The following is a 22,918-nucleotide window of genomic DNA, read 5'->3' on the forward strand; positions in this document are numbered from 1 at the left end:
CTTGCTCAATGTGTGGGGAGCATGGTGCATAGACCAGAAACATCTTTGAAATTGACACTATGAGTCCCATAATTACGGTCAACATGTGTTTCCAATTTTTGGAAGTTGTCCTGTTTCCAGATATTCTTTTGCCACTTCCATATACATTGAAGCCTGCTGGGAATTCTAATATTTCAGCATCCAAATGACAGTTTCCAGATTTCCTTCAGCGTTCACCGTAATCACATGACAGACCACATCCTTATTTTCTCGTTTGGAATGTACGGCCATTGTAGTAATAGCTTGAATTCTGGGTCCAGAATCCAGACCGTCCCACCAAAAGAAGCCATCAGTGAGGGAGTGAGTAGAAGAGCTGTGATGTAACAAAGAGGGTGTTGGGAGCATGGGAAGCCCTGATGCTGGTTCTCCATTCGGAGGCTTCCACCCCATTGGCTCTGGGGAGCTGCGTCCACCAGACAGGACCTGCCTACCTGGGTGTATACTGTCTGAGCTCATTCATTCATGCATGCCTGCATTTGGCCCAGCTCGGGTGTCTTCATGTACCAGGCACTATGTGAGGCCACATGCCCTGTCCTCAGAATGCTCCCAGTGTCCTAAAGGAGTAAATAGGCAATTATTACATGAAGTGACCAGTATGTCCACAGAAGGGGCCCTGGCCACTTATGGGGGACCAAGGGAGGCTTTTGGGAGATGGAACATCTAAGTTGAAATTTAAAGGATAAGAAACTCTTAGGCCAGAGTACAGAGAGGGGTTTTTTGAGGTGGGGCAGTCCATATTCTCCCTCAGCTCATTCAGATCTCCACTCAAGGCTTTCCTCGTCTCCCCTTCCAAGATGGCGCCTCCCCTCACCCTCCACCCACCGCCTCGTCACCCCGTCCACCTCCCCTCACCCTCCATTCCCTTTCTGTGCTCTGTTCCCATCTACGCACTCATTACTAAACGGCCATAGTTATATTTTTGTTTGTTTCCCAGCTTTTTTGCTAGTCTCTCCCACTAAAACACCAGTCCATGAGGGCAGAGACTTTGCGCCTGGATGCATCCGAGGCTCCTAGAACAAGGCCAGGCCCCTAACAGATGGTCAGTCACTAAACAAAGAAGAGAACAGAGTGAGTTCAGAGAGGCCAGGGCAGAGAGGATGAGGGGACTGTCTGAACATCAGCCCTGGCTCCCCAACCCCACCCGGCCTCTTCCTGTTATTCTGACCCTGAACTCTGCCTGGCCTGCTCTGGGACACACAGCATCTTTCTGCCACTTCTCCCTCTACAAATGACCACACACTGAGCCCAGTGTGGCCCGCTGTCCCCCTGGCAGGTGCTGACAGAGGCGAGGCAGGTCTGCGAGAGATCAAGGCTGTCATCTCAGCCTCGGCCAGCCCACCCTGGCCAAGCCCCACCCCAGGCCAGGCCTCGCCGGCTGCTGCGGCTCTGGGCTGGCTTGTCATATGCTCCCAGGGGACCTTCCCTGCCTCAGATCTGGCCTCTGCATTCCTCCTTCTCTCTGAGTGTTCCGTCTCCAAGATTCCTGTGCTCTCTTGCTCATTCTCTTTTCCGACAGCCCAGCTGGAGCTAAACCCATGTGGGGAGAATGGTCAGGGATGAAGGATGCATCCAAAATGGCACCAAGCATTTCAAGGAGCCTTTCAAAGCCATCACACTGCTCTCTCTCTGCGTCTCGGGAGTGGTGTTCCTTTCTGGTGGCGTCTTTGGTTCCTCTGGGCAGAATACTCTGGGGTTTCCCTAGCCGGGGCAGCTCAAAACAGACGCATGGCCAATTCTGACTTCTCTCCTTTCTCACGTGGCACAGATGTTGGGTTTGTGAATTCTGCCACTTCCTCCAGGGGCCTATGAAGGTCTCTGCCAAGTCACAGTCACTAGACGAGGGAATCCCCTAGCCTGGCTGGCTGAAAAAAGAAAGAGAAGTAAATAGCCCAAGGGTGAAGTACTTACTGGGAGCAGAGCTTGATCGGGTTTGCTATTTTCTATGGTTAACAGTTTACATAAGGAGTTTTTGGTCACCCGCTTGTCGCTGTGTCATGGTGCAGTGTCCCCATCTCCACCCCATGTGTCCAGGTGGCTTCTGGCTGCAAGAAGCGACAATCTAGACCTCTTGCCTAGTCTTGGCATCACTGAACAGCAGAGCTCGAAGGAACCTTACAGATCACCTCATCCCATCGCTCCCAAACGCCACGCCACACATAGATTACCTCCTCATCATGGGGAACCCTTTAGAAAATACAGATCCCCGACTCCTGCCACCAAGATGCTGCCCCAGTAGTCCTCAATGGGCCAGGGACTCTGCCTTTTCACAGGTGTTCCTAATGATTTTGATGTGTGGCCGGACTTAAGACTCAGTGGCCAATATCCAATATCTTGTCAAGTGAGGAAGCTCAGGTCCCAGGGGGTGAATAACCCCCCCCCCCCGCCTCCCCGTGCGTGGCAGGACAGGCGGGATGGTGAAAGGACATTAGGCGCCATATCAGGAGACCCCAAGCTTCCAACCCAGCAGCTCTGGCACTAACCCTTTGTATAGCCCTGACACCCATAACTCTCTAGCCAGACCCTGGCTCTGAGATGCTAGGAAGCCTTTTTTCGGCTGTTCCCCTGGGAGAAGTAGCACCTTGCTTTGTGATGCAGAAGAATGAATCTGCTCTCATTCATCGATGTGGCAAACGGCTACTGTACATTTCCTACCGCCAGGCTCTGAGCTGAACGAGTTTATAGGTGAACGCGATGAGGTTTCAGTCATTAGAGAAAGGGGGGCAAACTTGGATTTTCTGAGAGCTTACTGTGCGCCAGGCACCACGCTTGGAGCCTTGCACAGGTCATTTCACTGAGTCTACAAGACCGCCCTAGGCGTTGTCCCCACACCGCAGTTGGGGAAATGCCCTCAGAGAGGCTGGGAGACTTTCTTAAGGTCATTCAGGTGGAAGGAAGAGCCTGTGTGGACCACACGCCATTCCAAGCTCTCTACACCTCTTGCTGTATTTCACTGATGCTGTGATGCACATTTTAACGTCTCTGAAACCTGGAAGCATGTAGCAGTTGGTGTAACTTGCCGTCGGTACTGGCCAAGCTTTTTCCTTCTTCGTAGCATAGCAAATAGTGATGGTCCTTAGGAAGACTGGCATCTTAGATTTGATGAACTACTGGCTCCCCCTTACAGAGAGCCAGCGGCAGGGTCAGAACTCGCACCCAGGTCTGTCTGGCTTCAAACCTTTTCGTGCTAGTGGGAAAGTGGACACAGATGATGGGACACAGGGCTGAGACACTCCCTAGAGACCTCTCCACCTACGGAGCTCCACAGCAGGGCCACCTGCCCACAAAGCCTTGACCATCCCTTGGTTTCCTCTGCTCCCCTTCACCCTCCTCCCTGGCAGGCTGCCTGCTTCCCACCAGGTCTCAAACGGTGGAGAGGGATCCAGCCGTCCTGCTCCTTGGTGTTAACCCAGATGAGTTGGAAACATGTCCATCCAAAAATCTGCACAAGAATGTTTCTCATAGCTTTATTCATAATTGACAAAATTTAGAAGCCACCAAGAGGTCCTTCAGTGGGTGAATGGATAAATACACTGTGGTACATCCAGACAATGGAATATTTATTATTCGGAGCTAAAAAGAAATGAGCTATCAAGCTGTGAAGTGACATGGAGGAGTCTTTAAATGCAAATTACTAACTGAAAGAAGCTAACCTGAAGAGGCTACGCACTGTACGATTCTAACTAGATGATGTTCTGGGAAAGGCAGAACTAGGGAGGCAGCAAGAAGGTCAGCGGTCGCCAGGGGTTACAGGGTGGGGAAGGGTGAGTAGGCAGAGCACAGAGGATTTGGGGGGCAGTGAAACTATTCTGTCTGAGACCATGCTGGTGGAGACATGTCCTCACACATTTGTCCAGACTTACAGGAGGGACAGCACCAAGAGTGAACCCTGGTGTAAAGGATCGACTCAGGGTGATCGCGATGTGTCAGTGCAGGTTCACGGGTCACCTCAAGTGTAGCCTCACGGGCGGGGTAGTGACCCTGTGCTGCTCCCGGCAGGTGGCCTGGAAGCCGTGATGGTCCGGCTGGTGAACGGCTCGGGCCCGCACCAGGGCCGCGTGGAGGTGTACCACGACCGGCGCTGGGGCACCGTGTGCGATGACGGCTGGGACAAGAAGGACGGGGACGTGGTGTGTCGCATGCTGGGCTTCCCCAGCGCCGAGGACGTGCACCGGACAGCGCAGTTCGGACAAGGTAGGGCGCGTGGAGGAAAAGGCGGTGGGGGGAGGGCCCGGGAGTCCTTGGGCAGCAGTCCTGGGAGTGTCACCTGATCTCTGCCCCAGTACTTGCCCCAGCCGGAAGCTCACCTCCCCAGGCAAGCCGCTCTACCTTCAGACTGCTCTGATTACTAGAACATTCTTCCCTTCCTTGAATTGATTCCTTTCTCTTTTTGTTTCCTGTCAGATCCCTGACTGGCCCCTGTTCTCAGCCCTGCGTCACAGGGCTCGCATGTGCCCTGGTCCATTTTTGCCACTACTTAATGCTTATATAGCGTCCCTTGTGTGCCAGCTCGGTTCTAAACACGCTCCAAGTGTTCGCTTGTGTAATCCTCACAACACTAGGAAGTAAGCATTGATATCATCCCTACTTTCCAAATGAGGAAATGGTGGCACAGAGAGGTTGAATAACTTGCCCAAGGTCACACAGCTAGCACGTGGCAGAGCCTGGATTCAGACCCATGCAGGTGGCTTATCCACTCTGCTGGACGTCCTGCGCCTCTTGGAGTCTTTTTTTCTGCAGATGGATATCTCCAAATACTTCATCTCGTCCTCAGAGGACAAGACTTTGAAAGCCTTCACCATTTCGGTTGCTTCCTTTAAGACCCTAAAGCACATCTCCTTTCCTATAGACGGTACAAGAGACTTTGAGGGAGGGGCGCAGACCCTTCCTGGACAGACAGCTGATATGAACCATCCATCCCATTGCTGTTGCAAAGAAGATGCCACAGGATGCTGTGCCCCAGCTCCGGTCTTTATCCACAGCGCCGCGCTAGTTCTCTGTGTTAGTCTGCTCAGCTGCTGGAACAAATGCCCCAGCCTGTGGGCTTGAGCAACAGACATTTATCGTCTCCTGGTTCTGGAGGCTGGAAGTCCAAGATGTGTTGGCAGATCTGGTTTCTCCTGGTGCCTCTCTCCTTGGCTTGTAGATGGACACTTCCCTCTGTGTCCTCACCTAGGCGTCCCTCTGTGGGGGTCTGTGTCCCTTCCTCTTTAAGGACACTAATCATATTGGATCAGAGCCCACCCTGATGACCTCATTTATCCTTGCTCACCTCTTTAAAGGGCCTGTGTCCAAAGACAGTCACATGCTGAGGTCCTGGGGGTTAGGACTTCCAGGGATTTGTGGGGGGGGGGGCACACTTCAGCCCGGAATGCCCTGTACCTTGGTGTGCTTGCTGTGGCCACCTGCTCCTGAGGCTGATATGAGGGTCTACATGCAAACTGAGACCGCTGGCCCACACCCACTAGCACGTGCTGAGTGTCCCCAGCATCACATATGTCACACTCGTATACAAATGTTCACCATCAGACATGCTCTGTCCTCCATCAGACCTCGAACTTGGAGAAGCTGTGTCGGCTCACAGCTAAAACAATGGTCCTGCCATTGCACCTGAGCGCAGCACTCCCCACGCTTGTGTCACCGTGTGCTGCCCCGGCGTGTGCTCTTGTTGCCTCTCCCCGGGTCTCGGTGTTCCTGTCTGTAACTTAAAGGGGCTCGCAGACTCTTTGATGTGCTTTCCAGCTTGGGCCCCCTGGCGTTTGAAATGCTCCTGCTCACCTGTCACAGGGACCTGAGTTCTGGCAGGTGTGGGGAGGGATTTGGACTGGCTCACTCATACTCGGTTGCCAGGTCCCCTGGTGACCCGTGGAGGGACAGCTGGCCCTGCTGTAGGGGCTCCTTGTGTCATGGAGTGTTTGCTGTCTGGCCTGAGATGGGGGCGGCCCAGCCCACTGTACTGAGTGGCCAAGGGACTCATGGTGAGAGGAGGGGTGTCCTTTCGGATGGGGACTCACTCAGAGCCAAGTCATCTCCACTGACCTTGGAGACCTCCACTCCTCCCAGCTGCCTTTCTCCTCATCTCCACCGTGGGCTTCCACAATTCATGCTTAGAATCTTGTCCCTTAGATCTCAGTCACTGTTGTGGACTAAATGGGCCCACCCCCACATTCATATGTTGAAATGCTGACCCACCATGTGATGGTATTAGGAGGTAGGGGCCTTTGGAGGTGATGAGATCACGAGCCGAGCCCTCATGATGGGACTAGTGTCCCTATAAAAGGAACCCCAGAGCGCTCCCTGCACCTCCTTCTGTGAGGACACACAGAGAGGTCAGTAGCCTACAAGCCAGAAGACGGCCCCCCTAGAACCGGTCCAGGCTGGCACCTTGATCTTGGACTTCCAGCCTCCAGAACCGTGAGAAATAATTCTCTGTTGTTTACAAGCCACCCAGTCTGAGTAGACTAAGACAGTTGCGCTCACTGAAGTGACTTATGAAATCTGTTGTGACAGCTGGCAGAGAGCATCCGATTGACCCCACACATCCTGGTCTCTGCTTAAAGGCCAGTGCACGGGGAGTTCAAAGGGTCCAGCTCCACAGAGGGCAGCCCACCGGGAGAGACCATCTTCCTCCCACCTGAAGCTGTGTGCTGGGTCTCTGCCTGTTTTCATCCAGAAAAACTGCCATTTTTGCTTGCACGAGGGACAGGAACAGTAGGAACAGTCCTCACTTTTCCATTTTTGGCTCCAATGAGGATTTCTCCCTAATAAGTGGGAGTAAAACCTTTTGGGGGAAAGATCATGAACCCTTTTAGAGAAGCTATGTTGGGGAGTTTGAATGCCATGGGCAGTGTTAGCCTGAAAGTCTTCCATTCTCCATTGAGGTTTGTATTGCATGGCATCAGGGGAAGCTCTGCAGTGGCCACTCGAGTCTTTAAACCAGTTGGGGGAAGCCAGGCTCGATTTCATGTCCGCCTCAGATTTGCACCGTTATTTCCCCATCATCGTCTGAGAACTTAGGTCATGTGATGTCTGAGACCTGAACAGGTGGGTGGGCCAGGTGTTACTCCTAGGTACACGGAGGAAAACGGGGACCGGGGAAGGGAAGGGACCGCCCCTTCCAGGCTTGCCTGGTGCCCATTCTCCTAGCCCCGCTGCACTCCCTTCTTCCCAGGGCAGCTTCTGGCACCTTCTGTGGGCAGGCACGGGCTCAGCCCTGGGGCAGAGTTGAGTCAACCTAGCCTCTGACCTCAGCACGTTCCATTTAGAGGGGGAGGCAGACGTGTTCATAGATTCTACACGTCGGGAGGGCTATTATGCTGTAGGAGCTATGGGGCGGGGGAGGGGATGCCCGCGTCTCCTGGGGAGGGGGCCGGGGAGCTGTGCATCAGAGCCGGACGACCCCATGACCACAAACTCCCATCACACAGGTGCCCTGACTCCCAGTCGGCTCGCCCTCAGCCTCAGCCCCCAGCCCCTCGGCCCCGCCCGCCACGGGCTCTGTTTCTCTCCTGGATGTGCCAGCCAGGACTGCAGGCCTGTCCCTCCTCCCCTCCTCACACCCTCCCCCGTACCGTATCTGGTGGGTCCCCGGCTCCTACAGACTCTACCAGTGTCAACCTCTCTGGTCCCAGGACTCTCCTCCTCTTTGTCCTCACTGCTCTTGCCTTAGGCGCTCGGGCTGGGTAGAGCAGTGGTTAGGAGCTCCGGCCCTGGATCAGAGCAGCTAGCATCCTGTAACTGCCACGTACTAGCGGTGACCTGGAGCGATTCTTAACCTCTCCAGGCTTCAGTCCTTCCACTTTTGCAGAGTGATTGCAAATGTGAGACGAGATCACGTGGGGAGAGCAGTGAGCTCAGTGCAGCCCTACGGTGCGCATTTATCTGCCACACGGTAGGTGGAGGTGGGTGTGGGAGCAGCTGTCACTTCCCTGAGCTGCTTCTGGCACTGCTGCCCCCCTCCCTCTCCAGGGTGGCTCACGTTGCCTTCCTCCCCCTCCTGGCTGCCAGGGATCTTTCTAAAAGGGGCTCCTCCTTGGGTCACTCCGCTGCCTGGTACTCAGCAGTCTTGCTCTCAGGATCAACTTTGGTTTCCTTTGCTTAGTTCCCAAGGCCCATCCTGATGTGCCTTCTGCATCCTTCCGCCCCAGGTGTCCCTTCATGGTCTCTGAGCTCTCACAGCTGTTTCCCCGTCTCTGTATGGTCTCACATGCTGTTCCTTAAGTCTAGAATGCCTTTCCCTCCTCTTCACCTTGCTAATTCCTCTTCAGCTTTTAAAGTCAGCTCAATTATCACCTCCTGTGAGGAGCTTTGCTGGCTCCTTCCAGCCCCCCTCTGCCCCCACCCCTGATGGAGATACCCCAGCCCATTCCCATGGCGTTTTCTCGGCATCCCTCACAAGCTGCTGATCTCTGAGGTATGTGGGAACAACTTGAGAGCAGAGCTCCAAACCCCAGAACTGTGCCTTGGACATGATAGGGACCGGATAACTGTGGGAGGGAGGAGGGTGGGCCAGGAGTAGGGGGCGAGGAAAAGGAAGGAAGGAACTTCTGTGCCTGCCTACAAGTGTTGTATAAGAAACAAGAAACTGCCAAGCACTGGCAGTGCTCTCAGTGGTCTGGCACCATACAAGTTTTCCTGGATAGGGCTCAATAATCAAATGATCAGTTTCCCTGGGAAAAAAGCAAAGGAAAGACTCAAATGAGAAAGACTTGGAGAGATATATATATATATTTTTTTAATTTTAAATTGGTCCAAGAGCTGTTGGAGGAGGAGTGAGTACAGATAGAAAAGTACAGAAGAGTGAGTACAGAAAAGAAAAGATGGGGGCTGATGGCTGGAAGGGTGTCCAGGAGGAGTTGGCAGGGGGTGAGATCTTTAGAGCACAGCTGGGAATTGGTCCTGGACCTGCGAAGGAGATCTTTCTGTAAGACAGGCAAGAAGAGGTGAGGGGGGGTACAAACGCACATGGATTTGTAGGTGGGAGTGGGCAGGTGGAATTGGGAGTGTTCACTTCTAATCATATTGTTATTACAATTTTTGCCCTTTCTGTCTAAGATAAAATTCAAATTCTGGGAGGTGGCTTAGACCAAGGATCAGCAAACATTAAAGGGCCAAGAAGTAAATATTTTAGGCTTTGTGGGCCAGGTGGTCTGTCTAACAACCACTCAGCTCTGCGGTTGTAGTGTGAAAGCAACCATGGGCAAAATGGAATCGAGTGGGAGAGCTGTGTTCCAATAAAACTTTATTGACAAAAGTGGGCAGGGGCTGAATTGGGTTTGCCACCTCCTGGCTTGACGATCTGTGCTGTGCACTGTGTACTGTGGTTCTCTGGAGGACAGGGACTGGACTGGCTGGATGTCAGAGGTCTGGGTCATGATCTTGCCCCCTTAATACTTGTGGGCCAAGTCACTTCATCTTTCTGGGGCCTCAGTTTTCCTCTCTCTTAAATATCTGTTTGCGAGCCATCCTGTCTGCTTCTGTGTGAGGGTCTGCTGTCAGCCTGTAGGAGTCAGTGTAACTCATTCCTTCTGTTAATATTACTCAGAATAAACATACAGCAACTCAAATATTAGTTCCATGGAGCAGAGATTTTTGTTCTTTTTTGTCTCTGTTTTTTTAAATACAATTTTGAAAAGTTGCTTTCCATTTAGAGTTATTATAAAATGTTGGCTTTATTCCCCGTGTTGTACATACATTCTTGAGCCTGTCTTACACCCAGTAGTCTGTTACCTCCCACTCTCCCTGACCTCTGTAGTGCACCCCCACTGGTAACCACGAGTTCTCTGTATCTGTGAGTCTGCTTCTTTTTTTGTTATATTCCCTAGTTTGTTGTATTTTTTATATTCCACATATAAGTGGTATTACACAGTATTTGTCTTTCTCTGCCTGACTTCACTTAGCATAATGCCCTCCAAGTCCATCCATGTTGCTGCCAATGACAAAATTTCATTCTTTTATATGGCTGAGTAGTGTTCCATGGTGTGTGTATAATATATATACACTGCATCTTCTTTATATATAATGTATACCCTATCTATCTTTAACTGTTGATGGATATTTAGGTTGTTTCCATATCTTGGCAGTTATAAATAATGCTGGTATGAACATTTATCTTTTCGAATTAGTGTTTTTGTTTTTTTCGGATACGTACTCAGGAGTGGAATCACTGGGTCATATGGTCGTTCAATTTTCAGTTTTTTGAGAAATATCCACACTGTTTTCCACAATGGCTGCACCAATTTATATTCCCACCAACAATTTTTTTTTTAAATCATTTTTCATTCACTGATGTAGGGCAGACACCCAGAATAGTGCTGAGCATGGAATAGGCCCTCAAATATTTGTTGAATGACTGAATGATAAGGAGGAAATAAAATCTGCACCTACTCATCGCAACGCTATCACCTCCCACCATCCCCTAGTGCTCCAAGTGTCAGAAGACCTGGGCTCTCGTCCTAATTTTTGCCTCCTCAGGATAAAATATCATCCTGTTTCTTCATCAAATGCCACCCTGTTTCATCATTTTTCTGACTGTCACGTGGGGAGCAGAGTACCTCCCGCTCCTCCCCGCTTACCCGGTAGGGCTGTTTCGGCGCTCACAGACGGAACCTGGATGGAGCCGCGGACCTCCTCTAGAGTGGGCTCTTCAGACCTGAGTGCATGCTGGCGATCTTGTTAAAATGGAGACCCTAATCAGGTCTGGGTGGGCCCAAGACTCTGCATTGCTAATGAGCTCCCAGGTGCTACTGACCTCCTGGTCCTCCGGCCACACTTTGAGTATCAGATGTCAGCGCTAAAGCTAAAGTGATGATAAAAGTCATAGGAGTTCTAGCTTCTCTGATGTGGCGAGGAACAGAGATGGTCTGCGGGTTGATTGGTCCCTCAGCGGTACCCCAGTGACAACAGATACTCAGTGTCACTGCTTTCACGACCCCGTTGTCATCTTATTAGCTCCTCCGTGACCGAACGTTACCAGGGCCCGCTGGCCAAACACCAGCTAGGCTTGCTTTGGAGTCTTCGTGATCCTAGATACGCATTTGGGCCGGTAACCCTGGGCTGGTTCTGTTTTTGTCAGTCTCCTCCTTTGCTTCTTTATTTGTTTTGGGTGTGACTAATCCCACAGAGCTCTTGGGCTTATAGCCTTTTCCTGGGTAATTTGTAAACTGATGTGTTTTCCAGGAGACATTTAATCTGAGAATTTCGCTCAGCCTCAAAGGGCTTATTGTGTAAGAGACACACTGTATCCGGCCAGGGAAGAGGCTCTGGTGAAGAAAAACATCCAAGAAGACAGCGGAAGGAGGCCTCTCCTCCCAGCTCTGTCCCCAAATCCACTGCTTGGCAATCCCATGACAACAGACGCTGAAAATCTCAGCATAACAAAATATGTCTAAACCACTTCGTTCATGCAGGAGATTTAGTGGGGACCAAAATGGTTTAGATGTTCCCTGGATGTTCTTTGTAAAGGGATTTCCCATGCAGTCCAAGGGCGAGTGACGGTTTTCAGGTTTTAGTACTCAGTCTTGACAATTCCTCTAAAAAGAGATTATCTGGCTACTGAGAGATTGGACAGGGAGGAGACGGGGCTGGGGTCAGGGTACAGTGCTAATCTCTCAGATACTGTTTTGAAGCATTTCAAAACTCTTTAAAATACGGGAACTATTAACTCATTTAACTTGCTCAGTTTGACACAGTAATGTTGGAACCCAGTTTATATGACCTTTAACCCCATGATTTGGGGGGCCAGCTCATAGACATGACAAGTCAGGATGCTGGAGTGTCCAACCATCCTGGTTTACCCAGAACCAACCCAGTTTTTGCACAGAAAGTCTCATATCCCAGGAATCCCTTCCCAGTTTTAAAATGGAAATGGTCCTGCTCCATGGGGCTCCAAGATTTGTTCTGCTTATTGCAAAGCCCTCCTTCTTCCACTGCACTGCTGCTTCTCAAACCTCAGTGCATAGTCACTTGGTTCAAATATACGTTCTGGTTCAGTGGATCCTGAGTGGGACCCGAGGTTCCGGCTTCCTAACCAGCTGTGGGTAGTTGCTGCTGCTGCTGGTCCAGGACCACACTGAGTAGTGAAGCTCTGAGCCGCTGCTTCCAGGGGAGCCCCGAAGCTCCCACTGTCGGTGATCTGGCTTGGCCGTCAGCCCAGGGAGCCCACCAGAACCAAGGTGATGGCCCTGCTGGTTCATCAGCGGGGGCTCTAGGTGACTTCTAGTGTAGCCCACTCCCTTCTCCACTGACCGCCCCCAACCCCAAACAAGCCCTCTCCATTCCCCTGCAGCTTCACCCAGCTGTCCTTTCCCTTGACGTTCACTGAGGGATCTCAATGCCAAGTTTATGTCTCTTGAGGCTTAGGAACAATCCTGGGAAAGCCAACCAAAGACGTCCCTGCACAGATACCTTCAGACCAACAGGCTGATCCCCTTAGGAGCTGGGCAGTGAACAGGGCAGGATAAACAGGCAGACAAAACTCAGCTAGATTGTCTTAGGGACCCTGTGTTTTGGGGACTGACTTAATTACTTACAATTAGGGATACTTCTGCCGGTCATTAAATGTATGTCTGATTATAATAAACTGGGGTCCCGTGTCATTCCAGTAACCAGTTTTAGGCTCATAGAATGGGACCATCTGCTCTAAATTTCAGAAGAGTGGAGGTCATGTTAGCACTGACATACTGGTTATGGGGCTCTGGATCCGTCCACCCCAGGGTCTATCTGGCACTTGCCCTCTGGTTAGGCCCTGCTCGAATAGGCATCAACACACACTGCAAGATATCCTATCTCAAAAGCTGTGATGTGTCTCGTATAAAGAGTGAGTTCAGACTCTGCCACTTACAAGCTGAGCAGCCTTGCACCAATTGCTTTCTGAACCTCAGTTTTCCTATCTATAAAAAGGGTTTATTAATACCTATCTCACAGCACCATGGTGAGAATGGAGGAAAATCGTATGTGTAAGATGCCTGTTACTCAGTAAATTCCACCATCTCCACGATTAATTATCCTTAGTCTGCCTTCAAGAAACTGATCCTGGAAAAGAAAGAAATGTTTGGTCTTGGTGGATTGGAGAAGGCAGATGGGAGCCACTAGATTTGAGAACTGACAGCAGAGCTCAGCACAGCCAGGTCATGGACAGACACAGCAACGCCCCTGTTCTGTCCTGCTCTCCTGCACATCAGCTAAGAGAGCGTGTTGACTTGTCTCCACAGGCACAGGGAGGATTTGGATGGATGATGTCGCCTGCAAGGGCACAGAGGAAACCATCTTCCGCTGCAGCTTCTCCAAGTGGGGGGTGACGAACTGCGGACATGCTGAGGATGCCGGAGTGACGTGCAAGAGACACTGAAACTGGGCACAGCCCGAGGTCCGGGCCCTGCTGCCGAGCCTCCTTCCTGCGTTCCTGGCGTGGGGGCATCGCTCAGGGCTACCCGGACCCTGCCTCTGCCCTCCCCGTCCAGCACCCCCTTCCCCCCATTCCCATCCCAGGACCGTGGTAGCCTGCATCCTTCTCCTCTTAGGCATCTGCTCCAAAGTACAACTCTGGGATCTACTGCCCGTCTCCTTCCTGCTCCAGGGGTTCCTGGTCAACCGGATTGCCATTTTGCCTAGTCTTCTAAACACCGTGCATCAAGCCTCAGTGTCTGTGCTCCCTGTGGTCCATAAGTTAGACGAACGCTGAGAGTGGGTTGGAGGCAAATGCAGCCGTGAAGATGGGAGGGAGGCATCACAGATCCTTGACTCTTCAGATCATTCCCCAACCTCAGGCTGAGAGTTTTGACCTCTTCTTTCCCAGCAAGAGACAATGCTGAATGATTCACATTTCCCTCTTTATTCTGCCTCTGCACAGCGTTTGTTAGCTTGGGGAAGGGACATGGAGGAGAGGCCAGCTGTAGGAGGGAGAGGGAAATGCGGGTCTCCTGCAGGAACCAGTCTTCCTGGAGACGGGGAGTGAAATGAACCATTGCTGAATGACAACCATGTGTGCGACATAGTATCTTGGGTGCTAAATTCACTGATCACGCCGCAGCATTCCTACAAGTCACCCAAGTGTTAGCCTGGGTATGACTTCACCTCCAGGTAGCACTCAACTGACCCATTCACCTGGCCTGCCAGTCAGAGTGAGAGTGACTCAGACCCTTGTTTCCACCTGAACTTCCGTGTGTCTGCTAGGTTTGAGCCAGGAGCCTGGGTGTAGGACATGGGTGACTAGACGGTTACATACTCCAAACCCTACGGTGTGTGAGTGCAAGGTCGGACGTGACTGGCTTCCAAGGAGGCCATCCGCAGAGGAGGAGAGCTGATGTGGAGGGTGACATGGGGGCTGTCTTGGTTAAACTGAGACCAGCCCTCAGTCATCCGGCAGCCAGGGTTAAAGCACGTGGCCTGTCTCAGAGCTGTCTGGAGGTAATGGTACTGACTGAACCTCCTGGGCCTCTTTGGGTGCGAGCCTGTGATCAGGAGAACATGTGTCCTTCTGGGTCCCGTACGAGTGGAAGGAAATGAGGGTTCCTTATAACGTCTGGGGGAAGAAGGGGCTCTGGGCCTCTGCACGTCTTCAATCTGCACCCCCTTCCTAGTGATGGGGAGCTCATACCCTGCTTTTGACGTGAGAAGGAGGTCAAACTGGGCCATACATGTATTCTAGGACTGGGGAGCGACATGGTAGCGAGTGAGCGCAGACCCACCTCCCTTGGGGGAGACACAAACTCACAGTCAGGCCTCAGATACGCAATCACCGGTCCTATCTGGTGAGCATCAGCTTGCGTGGGGCCCTCTGGGTGTAACACCTGCGCCGATACATGTTACCGGTTGTTCTTTGCTTACAATATGCTTGTTCTTCGTTAGTGTGCTAATGACCGGAGACTCTCCTTCTGACCGATGGCTATGTTTACATAACACGCATGTACTCATGCATCTTTTCCAGGGCCCATGTATGTATGCATATATAAACATAGCACACTTTACTTTATAGCGCAGCACATTTGCCAAGTTTGCATTAAACGAAGAAAATGCTAAAGGTGAAAAGATGTCACATGGAGCGACATGAATTCCCATCTATTCTGGCCAAGAATCTAGTTCCTCCCATCAACGAAGACCCACGTAACTTTTCTACTTGGTCTCTCCATTTGAGAAAACACAAGTCTTGTTTTCCAGCAAATAAACACAGTGGTGATAAGTGAACCTTAAAAGTCTACTGGTTTACATACCTACTTAAGAGGACATGGAAATCGCCATGGACCTGTATTTCAGGGACTAAAGGATATTAGGCCAGGCCTAAAATACATTAGACCTTTTGTAAGAAAGATTTTCAATAAAGCAAAAAAACAAAAACAAAAACAAAACAAACTTGTCACTAACAGGCTTTGTCTCACATTCTTTTTCATGGAAACCCAGTGAGCGTGGGGAGGGCTGGTGAGAACTGGATGGGCTGATCACTTTTCAGTGGGGACGGGTAGAATGGGTAGCTTATGCGAAGCTGCCTTAATACCAGTGGGGTACCGTGAACACCGTCTGGACCAAGAACATGGAGGCACATGATGTCTTTAGCCTTATTAGGTAACCTGAGGAAAAGGTCCCAAGCAACAGAAAAATAATCAAGGCCCAGCTTGTAGGAGAATTGCTTCTGTATTCATTAAAGGAAGGAACATGTATGTCTTCACATCTCCAGAATTCTTCCTTGGGAATGTGACGTGCTCTCCTCCGGAGTTCCATTCACATGTAAGAAGGTCGTGCAGAGTTGGGTACAAGGTGTGTGAAGTCGCTGGGTCTCACCACCTAATGAGCGGCAGGAACTCCCAGGACCCGGGCAGTGGGTGGGGACGGCCCAGGCCACCACGTAGTCCTGGCCACATGCTCGTAGCTGCACCTCTGGGAAAACCTCGTGGCCCCAGGCTTGCCATGCACCGTAATAATTGGCCAGAGGAAGTCAACAGGGAAAAGTGGACTTCTTGGGCAAGCAGCAAGGAAAGCCTGGTGATCCCCACCCCCAATCCCTGTGGTTCCCAATCTGTATCCAGGCCCATGGAGAAGGGCCCTGGACCTTCTCCTCTCTAATGTCTACAAAGTACTGCTTTTCCCACATCTGAAATGCCTGAGAACGGACCTTCGGGGCCTCCGTGTGCGGTGTAAGCCAGCCACTCCGGCGGACTTGAATCACGGGGAGGGACGACACCGTTCCCCCCCACTGGCGCCCCTTGGTTTCTTCAGCACCATTTTTTATAATTATTCTAACATTCCTATAAAATATCAATTGTGTGAATTGCCTATCTTCCTCTTCTTAGGACAACTCTCCCACCGTCTGTAGAACACCCTTCTCTTCCTTCCTTCACACTCTTGGCTTTCAGTAACATTTATACATTTTTACTTTTTTTAGTGGAGGGACTGGAGATTGAACCCAGTACCCTGCAGAGGCTAAGCATGCGCTTTACCATCGAGCCGTGCCCTGCCCCCACCCCACCCTTTACTTTTGGGAGCTGAGATGGGTTCTGCCCGACTGGAGCTTTGTTATTTAATCCTCTCCACCAGCTCAACCCCAGCTCAGAGTGGACCAAGGAGCTTTCCAGGAGGACTTTCAGTTCCCCGGAGAATCCTCCCACCCTAGCTTTCTGGAACTTTCTCTGAGGAGCTCCCTACCCTCGGATCCTGTGCCCTGCAGATTCCAGCCCACTTGGCCTTCCCACCCCCAGCCTCTGTCTCCTCACCTCAGCGCCATCCCGGCTGAGCTTGGCCGGGGCAGGCTCCAAAGTCTGAAAACACCTTGTCGAGTATTTGGGGCAATTTTCTCGTTCTGGTGAGTACTCTCTCGTGGCCCAAAGCAGAAGTCCTCCCTGTGGGTGTGTCCTGGTGGGAGAGAGTCGTAGTAGGGAAGAGCCATCGTGGGGACCGCCCCGCACAGCGAGGAGCTGGCAGGGACCAGCTCTGCGGAGAGACACTTCGCTGGGGGCGCGGGGGCCGTCCCCTGCACAGTCGCTCACGGCCCCCGCTCACACTCCTTCCAAAGACCAGCTCCCCGAGGCTCTTGCTTGGTTCTCCTTAATACTTGGCTGAGTTAAGCTAAAGATGAGAAACAAGGAAGTAATTTCAGAAAAAGACAAACAGTTTTAAAACAGACAACCCTCCAAATGGAAGTCTTAGATCTCTCAGTAAGTACTTGAGTTGTGGTCCCCGAGAGCTGGTAGCAATGTCCTGGCTCCTTGCCTGGCCCGCTTCCCTTTCAGCCCCTGCCTGTGTCCACACCGTGGGTGCTTTCTTACTTCCCATCTTGTCCTCAATGAGTAGAAAAAGAGCGTGCTGGCTTTGTCGCCCTTGGGGACTCCAGTCACTGGGACTGAGGGAAGACCTCATCTTTCTGCAGCTGACGGATGAAGGTGACTTGAACAGGCACAACGAACCACCTTTCTCTCCGGGTAGAAACCCGTGCCCCTCCCACGGGATCTTGCTCTTCATTCATTTGCATATTCACTTAGTATGAATTTATCCAGTCTCTGCCAGTTTGTGCAAGGCCCGTACTGGGCACAGGAGGCATAGGACCAGACTGATTTGGTCCCTGCCTTGGTGATGCTTACATTCTAGCTCTGTATCCCTTTCACAGGCTTTCAGTATGACATTAACAACACAAGAGCAATAATATCTAATGACAGGAAATGCCCAGGTGACAGGGACACCTTGGCTGCTTGCCAAGCTACTCCTACAAAACACAAATAGCTCAATTGTTTAAAAAAAATTTCATTGCTAGCAACTTAACAACAGCATAGGTGGCTCTGGTTATGCAAATAATCGACACAGGAAATGGTGGTGATTAAACACAAAGTACGTGTGCCCGTTCATTCAAAATAGCAGCAGATAAGCAGACATATCGTATGTCGGAAACAGTAAATGTCCCTTGAGCATTTACTGCGGGGCAGGCTCTGCGGGCTTTACCAGAATGAACCCCCTGAATCTTATAACCGCTGATTGTGTTCTAATCATCTCAGTTCTGTGGGGGAGACTCAGGCACTGAGAGAATTACACAGTAATGGAGAAGTTGGGACTGGAATCTGAGAAATCTTAAACACTACACTCTAAGGAAGGGAGGATATAGCTCAGTGGTAGAGCACATACCTCACATGCACGAGGTCCAGGGTTCAATTCCCAGTACCTCCATTAAAAACAAACAAACAAACAACAAACAAATGCTATTACCTCCCCCTACCAAAAATAAAAATAAAAGTTAAAAATTAAAAAAAAAAGCTTTGCATACTTCCCACCAATCCTTTAAGACCACTATTGGCTCTCTGGTGACATCTGCAGGCTAATGAGAGAATGACAATAGAAAGCCTTAGGGAAAGAACACAAACTGTTGAGGGCCATTATCAAGCAGATTTCTTTCTTTTCTTCTTTTTTTTTTTTTTGAAGATAGTATGGATTTTAATGATAAGATATCAATTTTGATTCATTGTCTAAAGCAGATTTCTAAAGACTCTAACGTGCATATGAATCACCTGGGGATTTTGTTCAAATGCAAATTCTCATTCAGTGGGTCTGGATGGGACCCAGGATCCCGCAGGTCTGTCTTCCAGGTAATGCCCGAGGCTGCCTGGCCACTCCACGTGCTGAGAGGCAGGGCTCTAGGCAATCCCAGGGCCCTGAATGTCAGAGGTGGAAAGGGTATTAGAAGTTATTCTGTTCAACCTCCTTATTTTATAGCTGAGGAAGCATGAAAGCAGAGGGAGAAGGCAGGCACCACCACACATGCAGACGATGTGAGATTGTTTCATTTCTCTGAACCTGGCTTCCTTGTCTGTAATAATGACCTGCGTGAGCTCAGAAAGGCTTTCCAGCGCTAATGTTTAATGATGATATTACTGGCCCAAGGTCTAGTCTTTGCCTCCTCTGATGAAATCAAGAGATCAGGATGTTGGGCAGAGGCTGCCAAAGATTAGTCCCATCACCAAATGCCTCGGGTGTAAAAATGGCTGTTTTGTACAATTGGATGACTTTTTTTTTCCCCCTGATTCTCTTTGACCTTCTCATGCTCCTGGCCGGGGAAGTAACCAGTTCTAGATGAGGTAGATGCTTCTGGTTTCCAAATGAGATAGATATTTTCCAGATGGTAAGAGCCTAGTCCAGATTGCTGAAGGGGAGTCCAGGTCTGAAAACACATAGGTTCATCTCTGGCTGCAATAACAGGGAAAGGCCACCTCCCTAAACAGACGCTCCAGCACATCACCCCCCAGGTGACAGCAAGGTTGCCTCAAGCCAGACCTTACATTCCCCAGAGCATCCACTTCCCCAGGTTCTGTGGACCCCTCCTCCCCAAAGCCAAAATTGCTCTCTGTGAGCCATGCTATGGGGGAAACAAATGGGACCACTGATTTTAAATTCAAGAACATTTAGAGACAAATTCAGCTAACTCTGAACTACATTAGGTGTAATTGGTCCCAGCTTTGGAATGAATTACCTTGAAAAAACAGTTGATTCCGCACTTTATCATCCAGGGCCTTGGAGCAGATTACACCCAGACCGCAATTAATTGGCAGAATATGAAAAAAAGTGCTGATTCATGGAATTCATTAACATTACCATTTAAAGTCATGGTCGGAGCTGTATGAAATTAGAAATGCAGAAATTGACACTTGTGTGTATGGTCTGGCATGGAGTAGTGGAAAATTTCCTGATTGGGAAGCAGAAGATAAGGACTTTTTTCCTGAATCTGCCACTTGCTAGATGTGTGTCCTTGGGCAAGCTACTTAGCCTCTCTGGGACCCAGGTGCCTACTTTGTAAGGTGGAGGGGCTGTGTTAGATGATCTCTCAGTTCGCCTCCAGCTCCAGTTTTTTATGACCTCAAAACCTGTACAGGTTTCACACATTCTACAGAAAAATGCTAGTAAGAGCTCTCTTATACCCTAAGGCCACACACAGAACTGTCTATTCTTCTCAGGAACTGTATACAGTCCGCCCTCAGTATCCATGGGGGATTGGTTCAGGATCTCCCATGGATGCCAAAATCTGAGGATGCTCAAGTCCCTTATATTAAATGGCATAATATTTGCATATAACCTGTGCACATCCTTCCATATGCTTTAAATTGTCTCCGTGACACTATAACTTATAACACCCAATACGATGTAAATGCTATGTATATTTACATAGCATACAGCTGACCCTTGAACAGCTCAGAAGTTAGGGGTGCCAACCCCCCTCAAAGTCGAAAATTAGGTGAACTTGACAGTGGGCCCTCTGGATCTGAAGTTCCACTTCTGCATTCAACCAACCTTGGATCGTGTCATACTGGACCATGTATTTATTGAAAAAGATTGCGTGTATAAGTGGACCCATGCAGTTCAGACCATGTTGTTCAAGGGTCAGCACTGATAGGAGTTGATTGGTTGGAGGTGGAAGGTGGAGGAGAGGTTTCTGGAAGCGTCAACAGAAAAACATCAGCACAGGAGAGATTCTTTGGGTGTGGCAGGGAGTGGAGGTAGGGGAGGAACACACTGGTTCAGTTTGGGGCGTGTCTGAATTTGAGATGCTTCTGAGACATGCAGGCAGAGGAGTCAGGAAGGCAGTCCAACAGTTGTCTTTAGCTAGAGATACAGAATTAGATGCTGTTAGCACTTACCATATATCAGACAGTACTAAAGCCACGGGGAAAGAATATGAAAATGAATATATGTATATTCATGTATGACTGAAAAATTGTGCTGTATGACAGAAATTGACACAGCATTGTATACTGACTGTAACTACTGACTGTAACACAATAAAAACTTTTTAAAAAAAAGATTGTCTGGGAGATAGTATAGAAGGAAAAGATAAAATGACCTCAGATCTAAAACCAAGCAACTGACTTGAAATAACATTTTAACTTTGTTTTCCTCAAAGTCACTTAAATATTTTTTACAGAATGGTTTAAATTGGAGAGTGCAAAAAGTGTAGATGGCTGATAGTAACAAGCTGTAAAGAAGTGTTTTACGTGCAAGTAGCACCTTGGTAGTTGCATTGGAAACATTTTTTCTAATAGAAAAATGAAAAGCTGTTAAGAATTGTCTCTGGGTTAGTCTCATCATAAGGAATTTTACACTATATGATGACTCTTTGCCTTCTTATTTATGCTACTTGAAAGAAACCCAGAAGTAGAAAACTGAGAAAGATATAATGTGTTCCTCTTGGGAAAAAAACATTTTTAATAGTTACAATGAGGGAGCTGCAAGGGAAAAAAGTCAGAAACCCAACAATTGTGTTAAAGAAACTAAGGAAAATTTGATAACAAAATGTGCAATATTGTATATATACCACTTCTGACACAAAACTGACCAGAATTGTGTCCAAATTTAACTCCCAGGTAGGATGTATTATGCATTAGAATGATGTAGGCCAGCATATCTCAAAACTCATTCAAGGGTCTGAGAAGTAAAGAAATTTGTTTAATTTTATTTGGACTTTATTTCCCAAACTTAAAAAAGAAATCCATATCTGCCTTTGGCTGTGTTGTTTAACCCTTTTACATTTAATGTAATTATTGATAAGATAGGGTATATGTCTACCATTTTGCTACTTGTTTTTGCATAGCTTATGTCTTTTTTGCTTTTCTGTTCTTCCATTACTGCCTTCTTTTTTGCTGAATGTTTTCCAGTATGCTATATTAATTCCTTTTCCTCTTCTTTTACTATTTTTTTGAAGTTATTTTCTAAGTGTTTGCCCTAAGGATTATAATTAACATCTTAATTTATAACAAGTAGTTTGAATTAATGCCAAGTTAATTGCAATAATGTATGAAAACTTTGCTTCAAAAAGACCCATTTCCTCCACTCTCTTTTTGTAGTTATTGTCATTATACAAATTGTATTTGTATCCATTGTGTGCATAAATCAACACTGATTTACAATTATTGCTTTATGCAGTTACCTTTTAAATCAAATAGAAAAAAAACATTTAGGAACAAAAGCAATACTTATGATGTGCTTTTATATTTACCTATGTAGTTACCTTTCCTGGTGCTCTTTTATTTCTTCATATGTACTCAAGTTACTGTCTAGTACTCTTTTATTTCAGCCTGGAAGACTCCTTTTTGTATTTCTTGAAGAGAATGTTTACTGGATAAAGCAGTTAAATCAGCTATTACAAAATATTTTTAAAGAACTAAAGGCAACTGTGTTCAAAGAACTAAAGGAAAGTATGAGAACAATGTCTCACCAAATAGTAAACTTTAATAAAAAGATAGAAAATACTAAAAAAAAAAAAAAAAAAAAAAAAAAAAAAGAATGAAAACAAAATAAGAGAGCAAACATTCCCTTAAGTGAGAGCTAGGAGAGGAGGGGTCCCCGTGTTCTTGGCTTCACCTGCCTGGAGCAGAGTTTCTGTCTCATGCAGCTGGGAGGAGGGAGGAAGGGAATGAGCCATGGTTCAAATGTGACAGACTCACTGTTCTGAGTTTTACTAGGTTCTCTTAAATAAGTATTTCTTTCTTTGCTATATACCCTAAAGACAATTTCCAGAGACTTTAAATATTACAATTTAAAAAATAATTTTCACTAGTTATGCTTATTTTGCTGGGGACTGTAGAGTTCATCATGCCGGCATCCTTGAAGTGGAAATCTAAACATCTGTTGTTTAAAGCTGTTCTAAGACTGTGGTAATTTGTCATACAGCATGGAAAACTGTTACACAGGGAACTAGTGCTCTACAAAATCTGCTGAGAAACACTGATGTAGGCTAATCCAGTACTGGAATAAACTGAGAATAGATTAGTTTGAAAGTGATAATACCTAATGATTAATGGAAAATATATTGACTGTACCTATTTCAACAGTGGCATATTTTGATACACAATTTCAAAAGGAAGAGCACATTTATCTCCTTCCATGGATTATGCATAGCCAAAGCACCACTAGTACCTCA

At 48.6% G+C, this 22,918-nt stretch overlaps 1 protein-coding gene and 1 non-coding gene across 2 annotated transcripts in view; both read left to right on the plus strand.

The window, feature by feature from the left end:
• The window catches only part of SCARA5 (scavenger receptor class A member 5), a 96,178-nt gene extending 80,781 nt beyond the window's left edge, over nt 1–15,397 (plus strand). The window contains exons 8-9 of the mRNA XM_010967806.3: nt 4,036–4,230; nt 13,248–15,397. Coding sequence (XP_010966108.1) covers nt 4,036–4,230; nt 13,248–13,384 — 332 coding nt within the window. The 3' untranslated portion in view covers nt 13,385–15,397. The remainder of the gene's footprint in view (nt 1–4,035; nt 4,231–13,247) is intronic.
• Nucleotides 15,398–18,107: 2,710 nt separating this feature from the next.
• On the plus strand, nt 18,108–18,180 carry TRNAV-CAC (transfer RNA valine (anticodon CAC)). Its single transcript has one exon. It is a non-coding gene; the product is annotated as a tRNA-Val (tRNA).
• The last annotated feature ends 4,738 nt before the right edge of the window (nt 18,181–22,918 follow it).

Source organism: Camelus bactrianus, chromosome 31, assembly GCF_048773025.1.
Source record: "Camelus bactrianus isolate YW-2024 breed Bactrian camel chromosome 31, ASM4877302v1, whole genome shotgun sequence".
Taxonomy (NCBI): Eukaryota; Metazoa; Chordata; class Mammalia; order Artiodactyla; family Camelidae; genus Camelus; species Camelus bactrianus.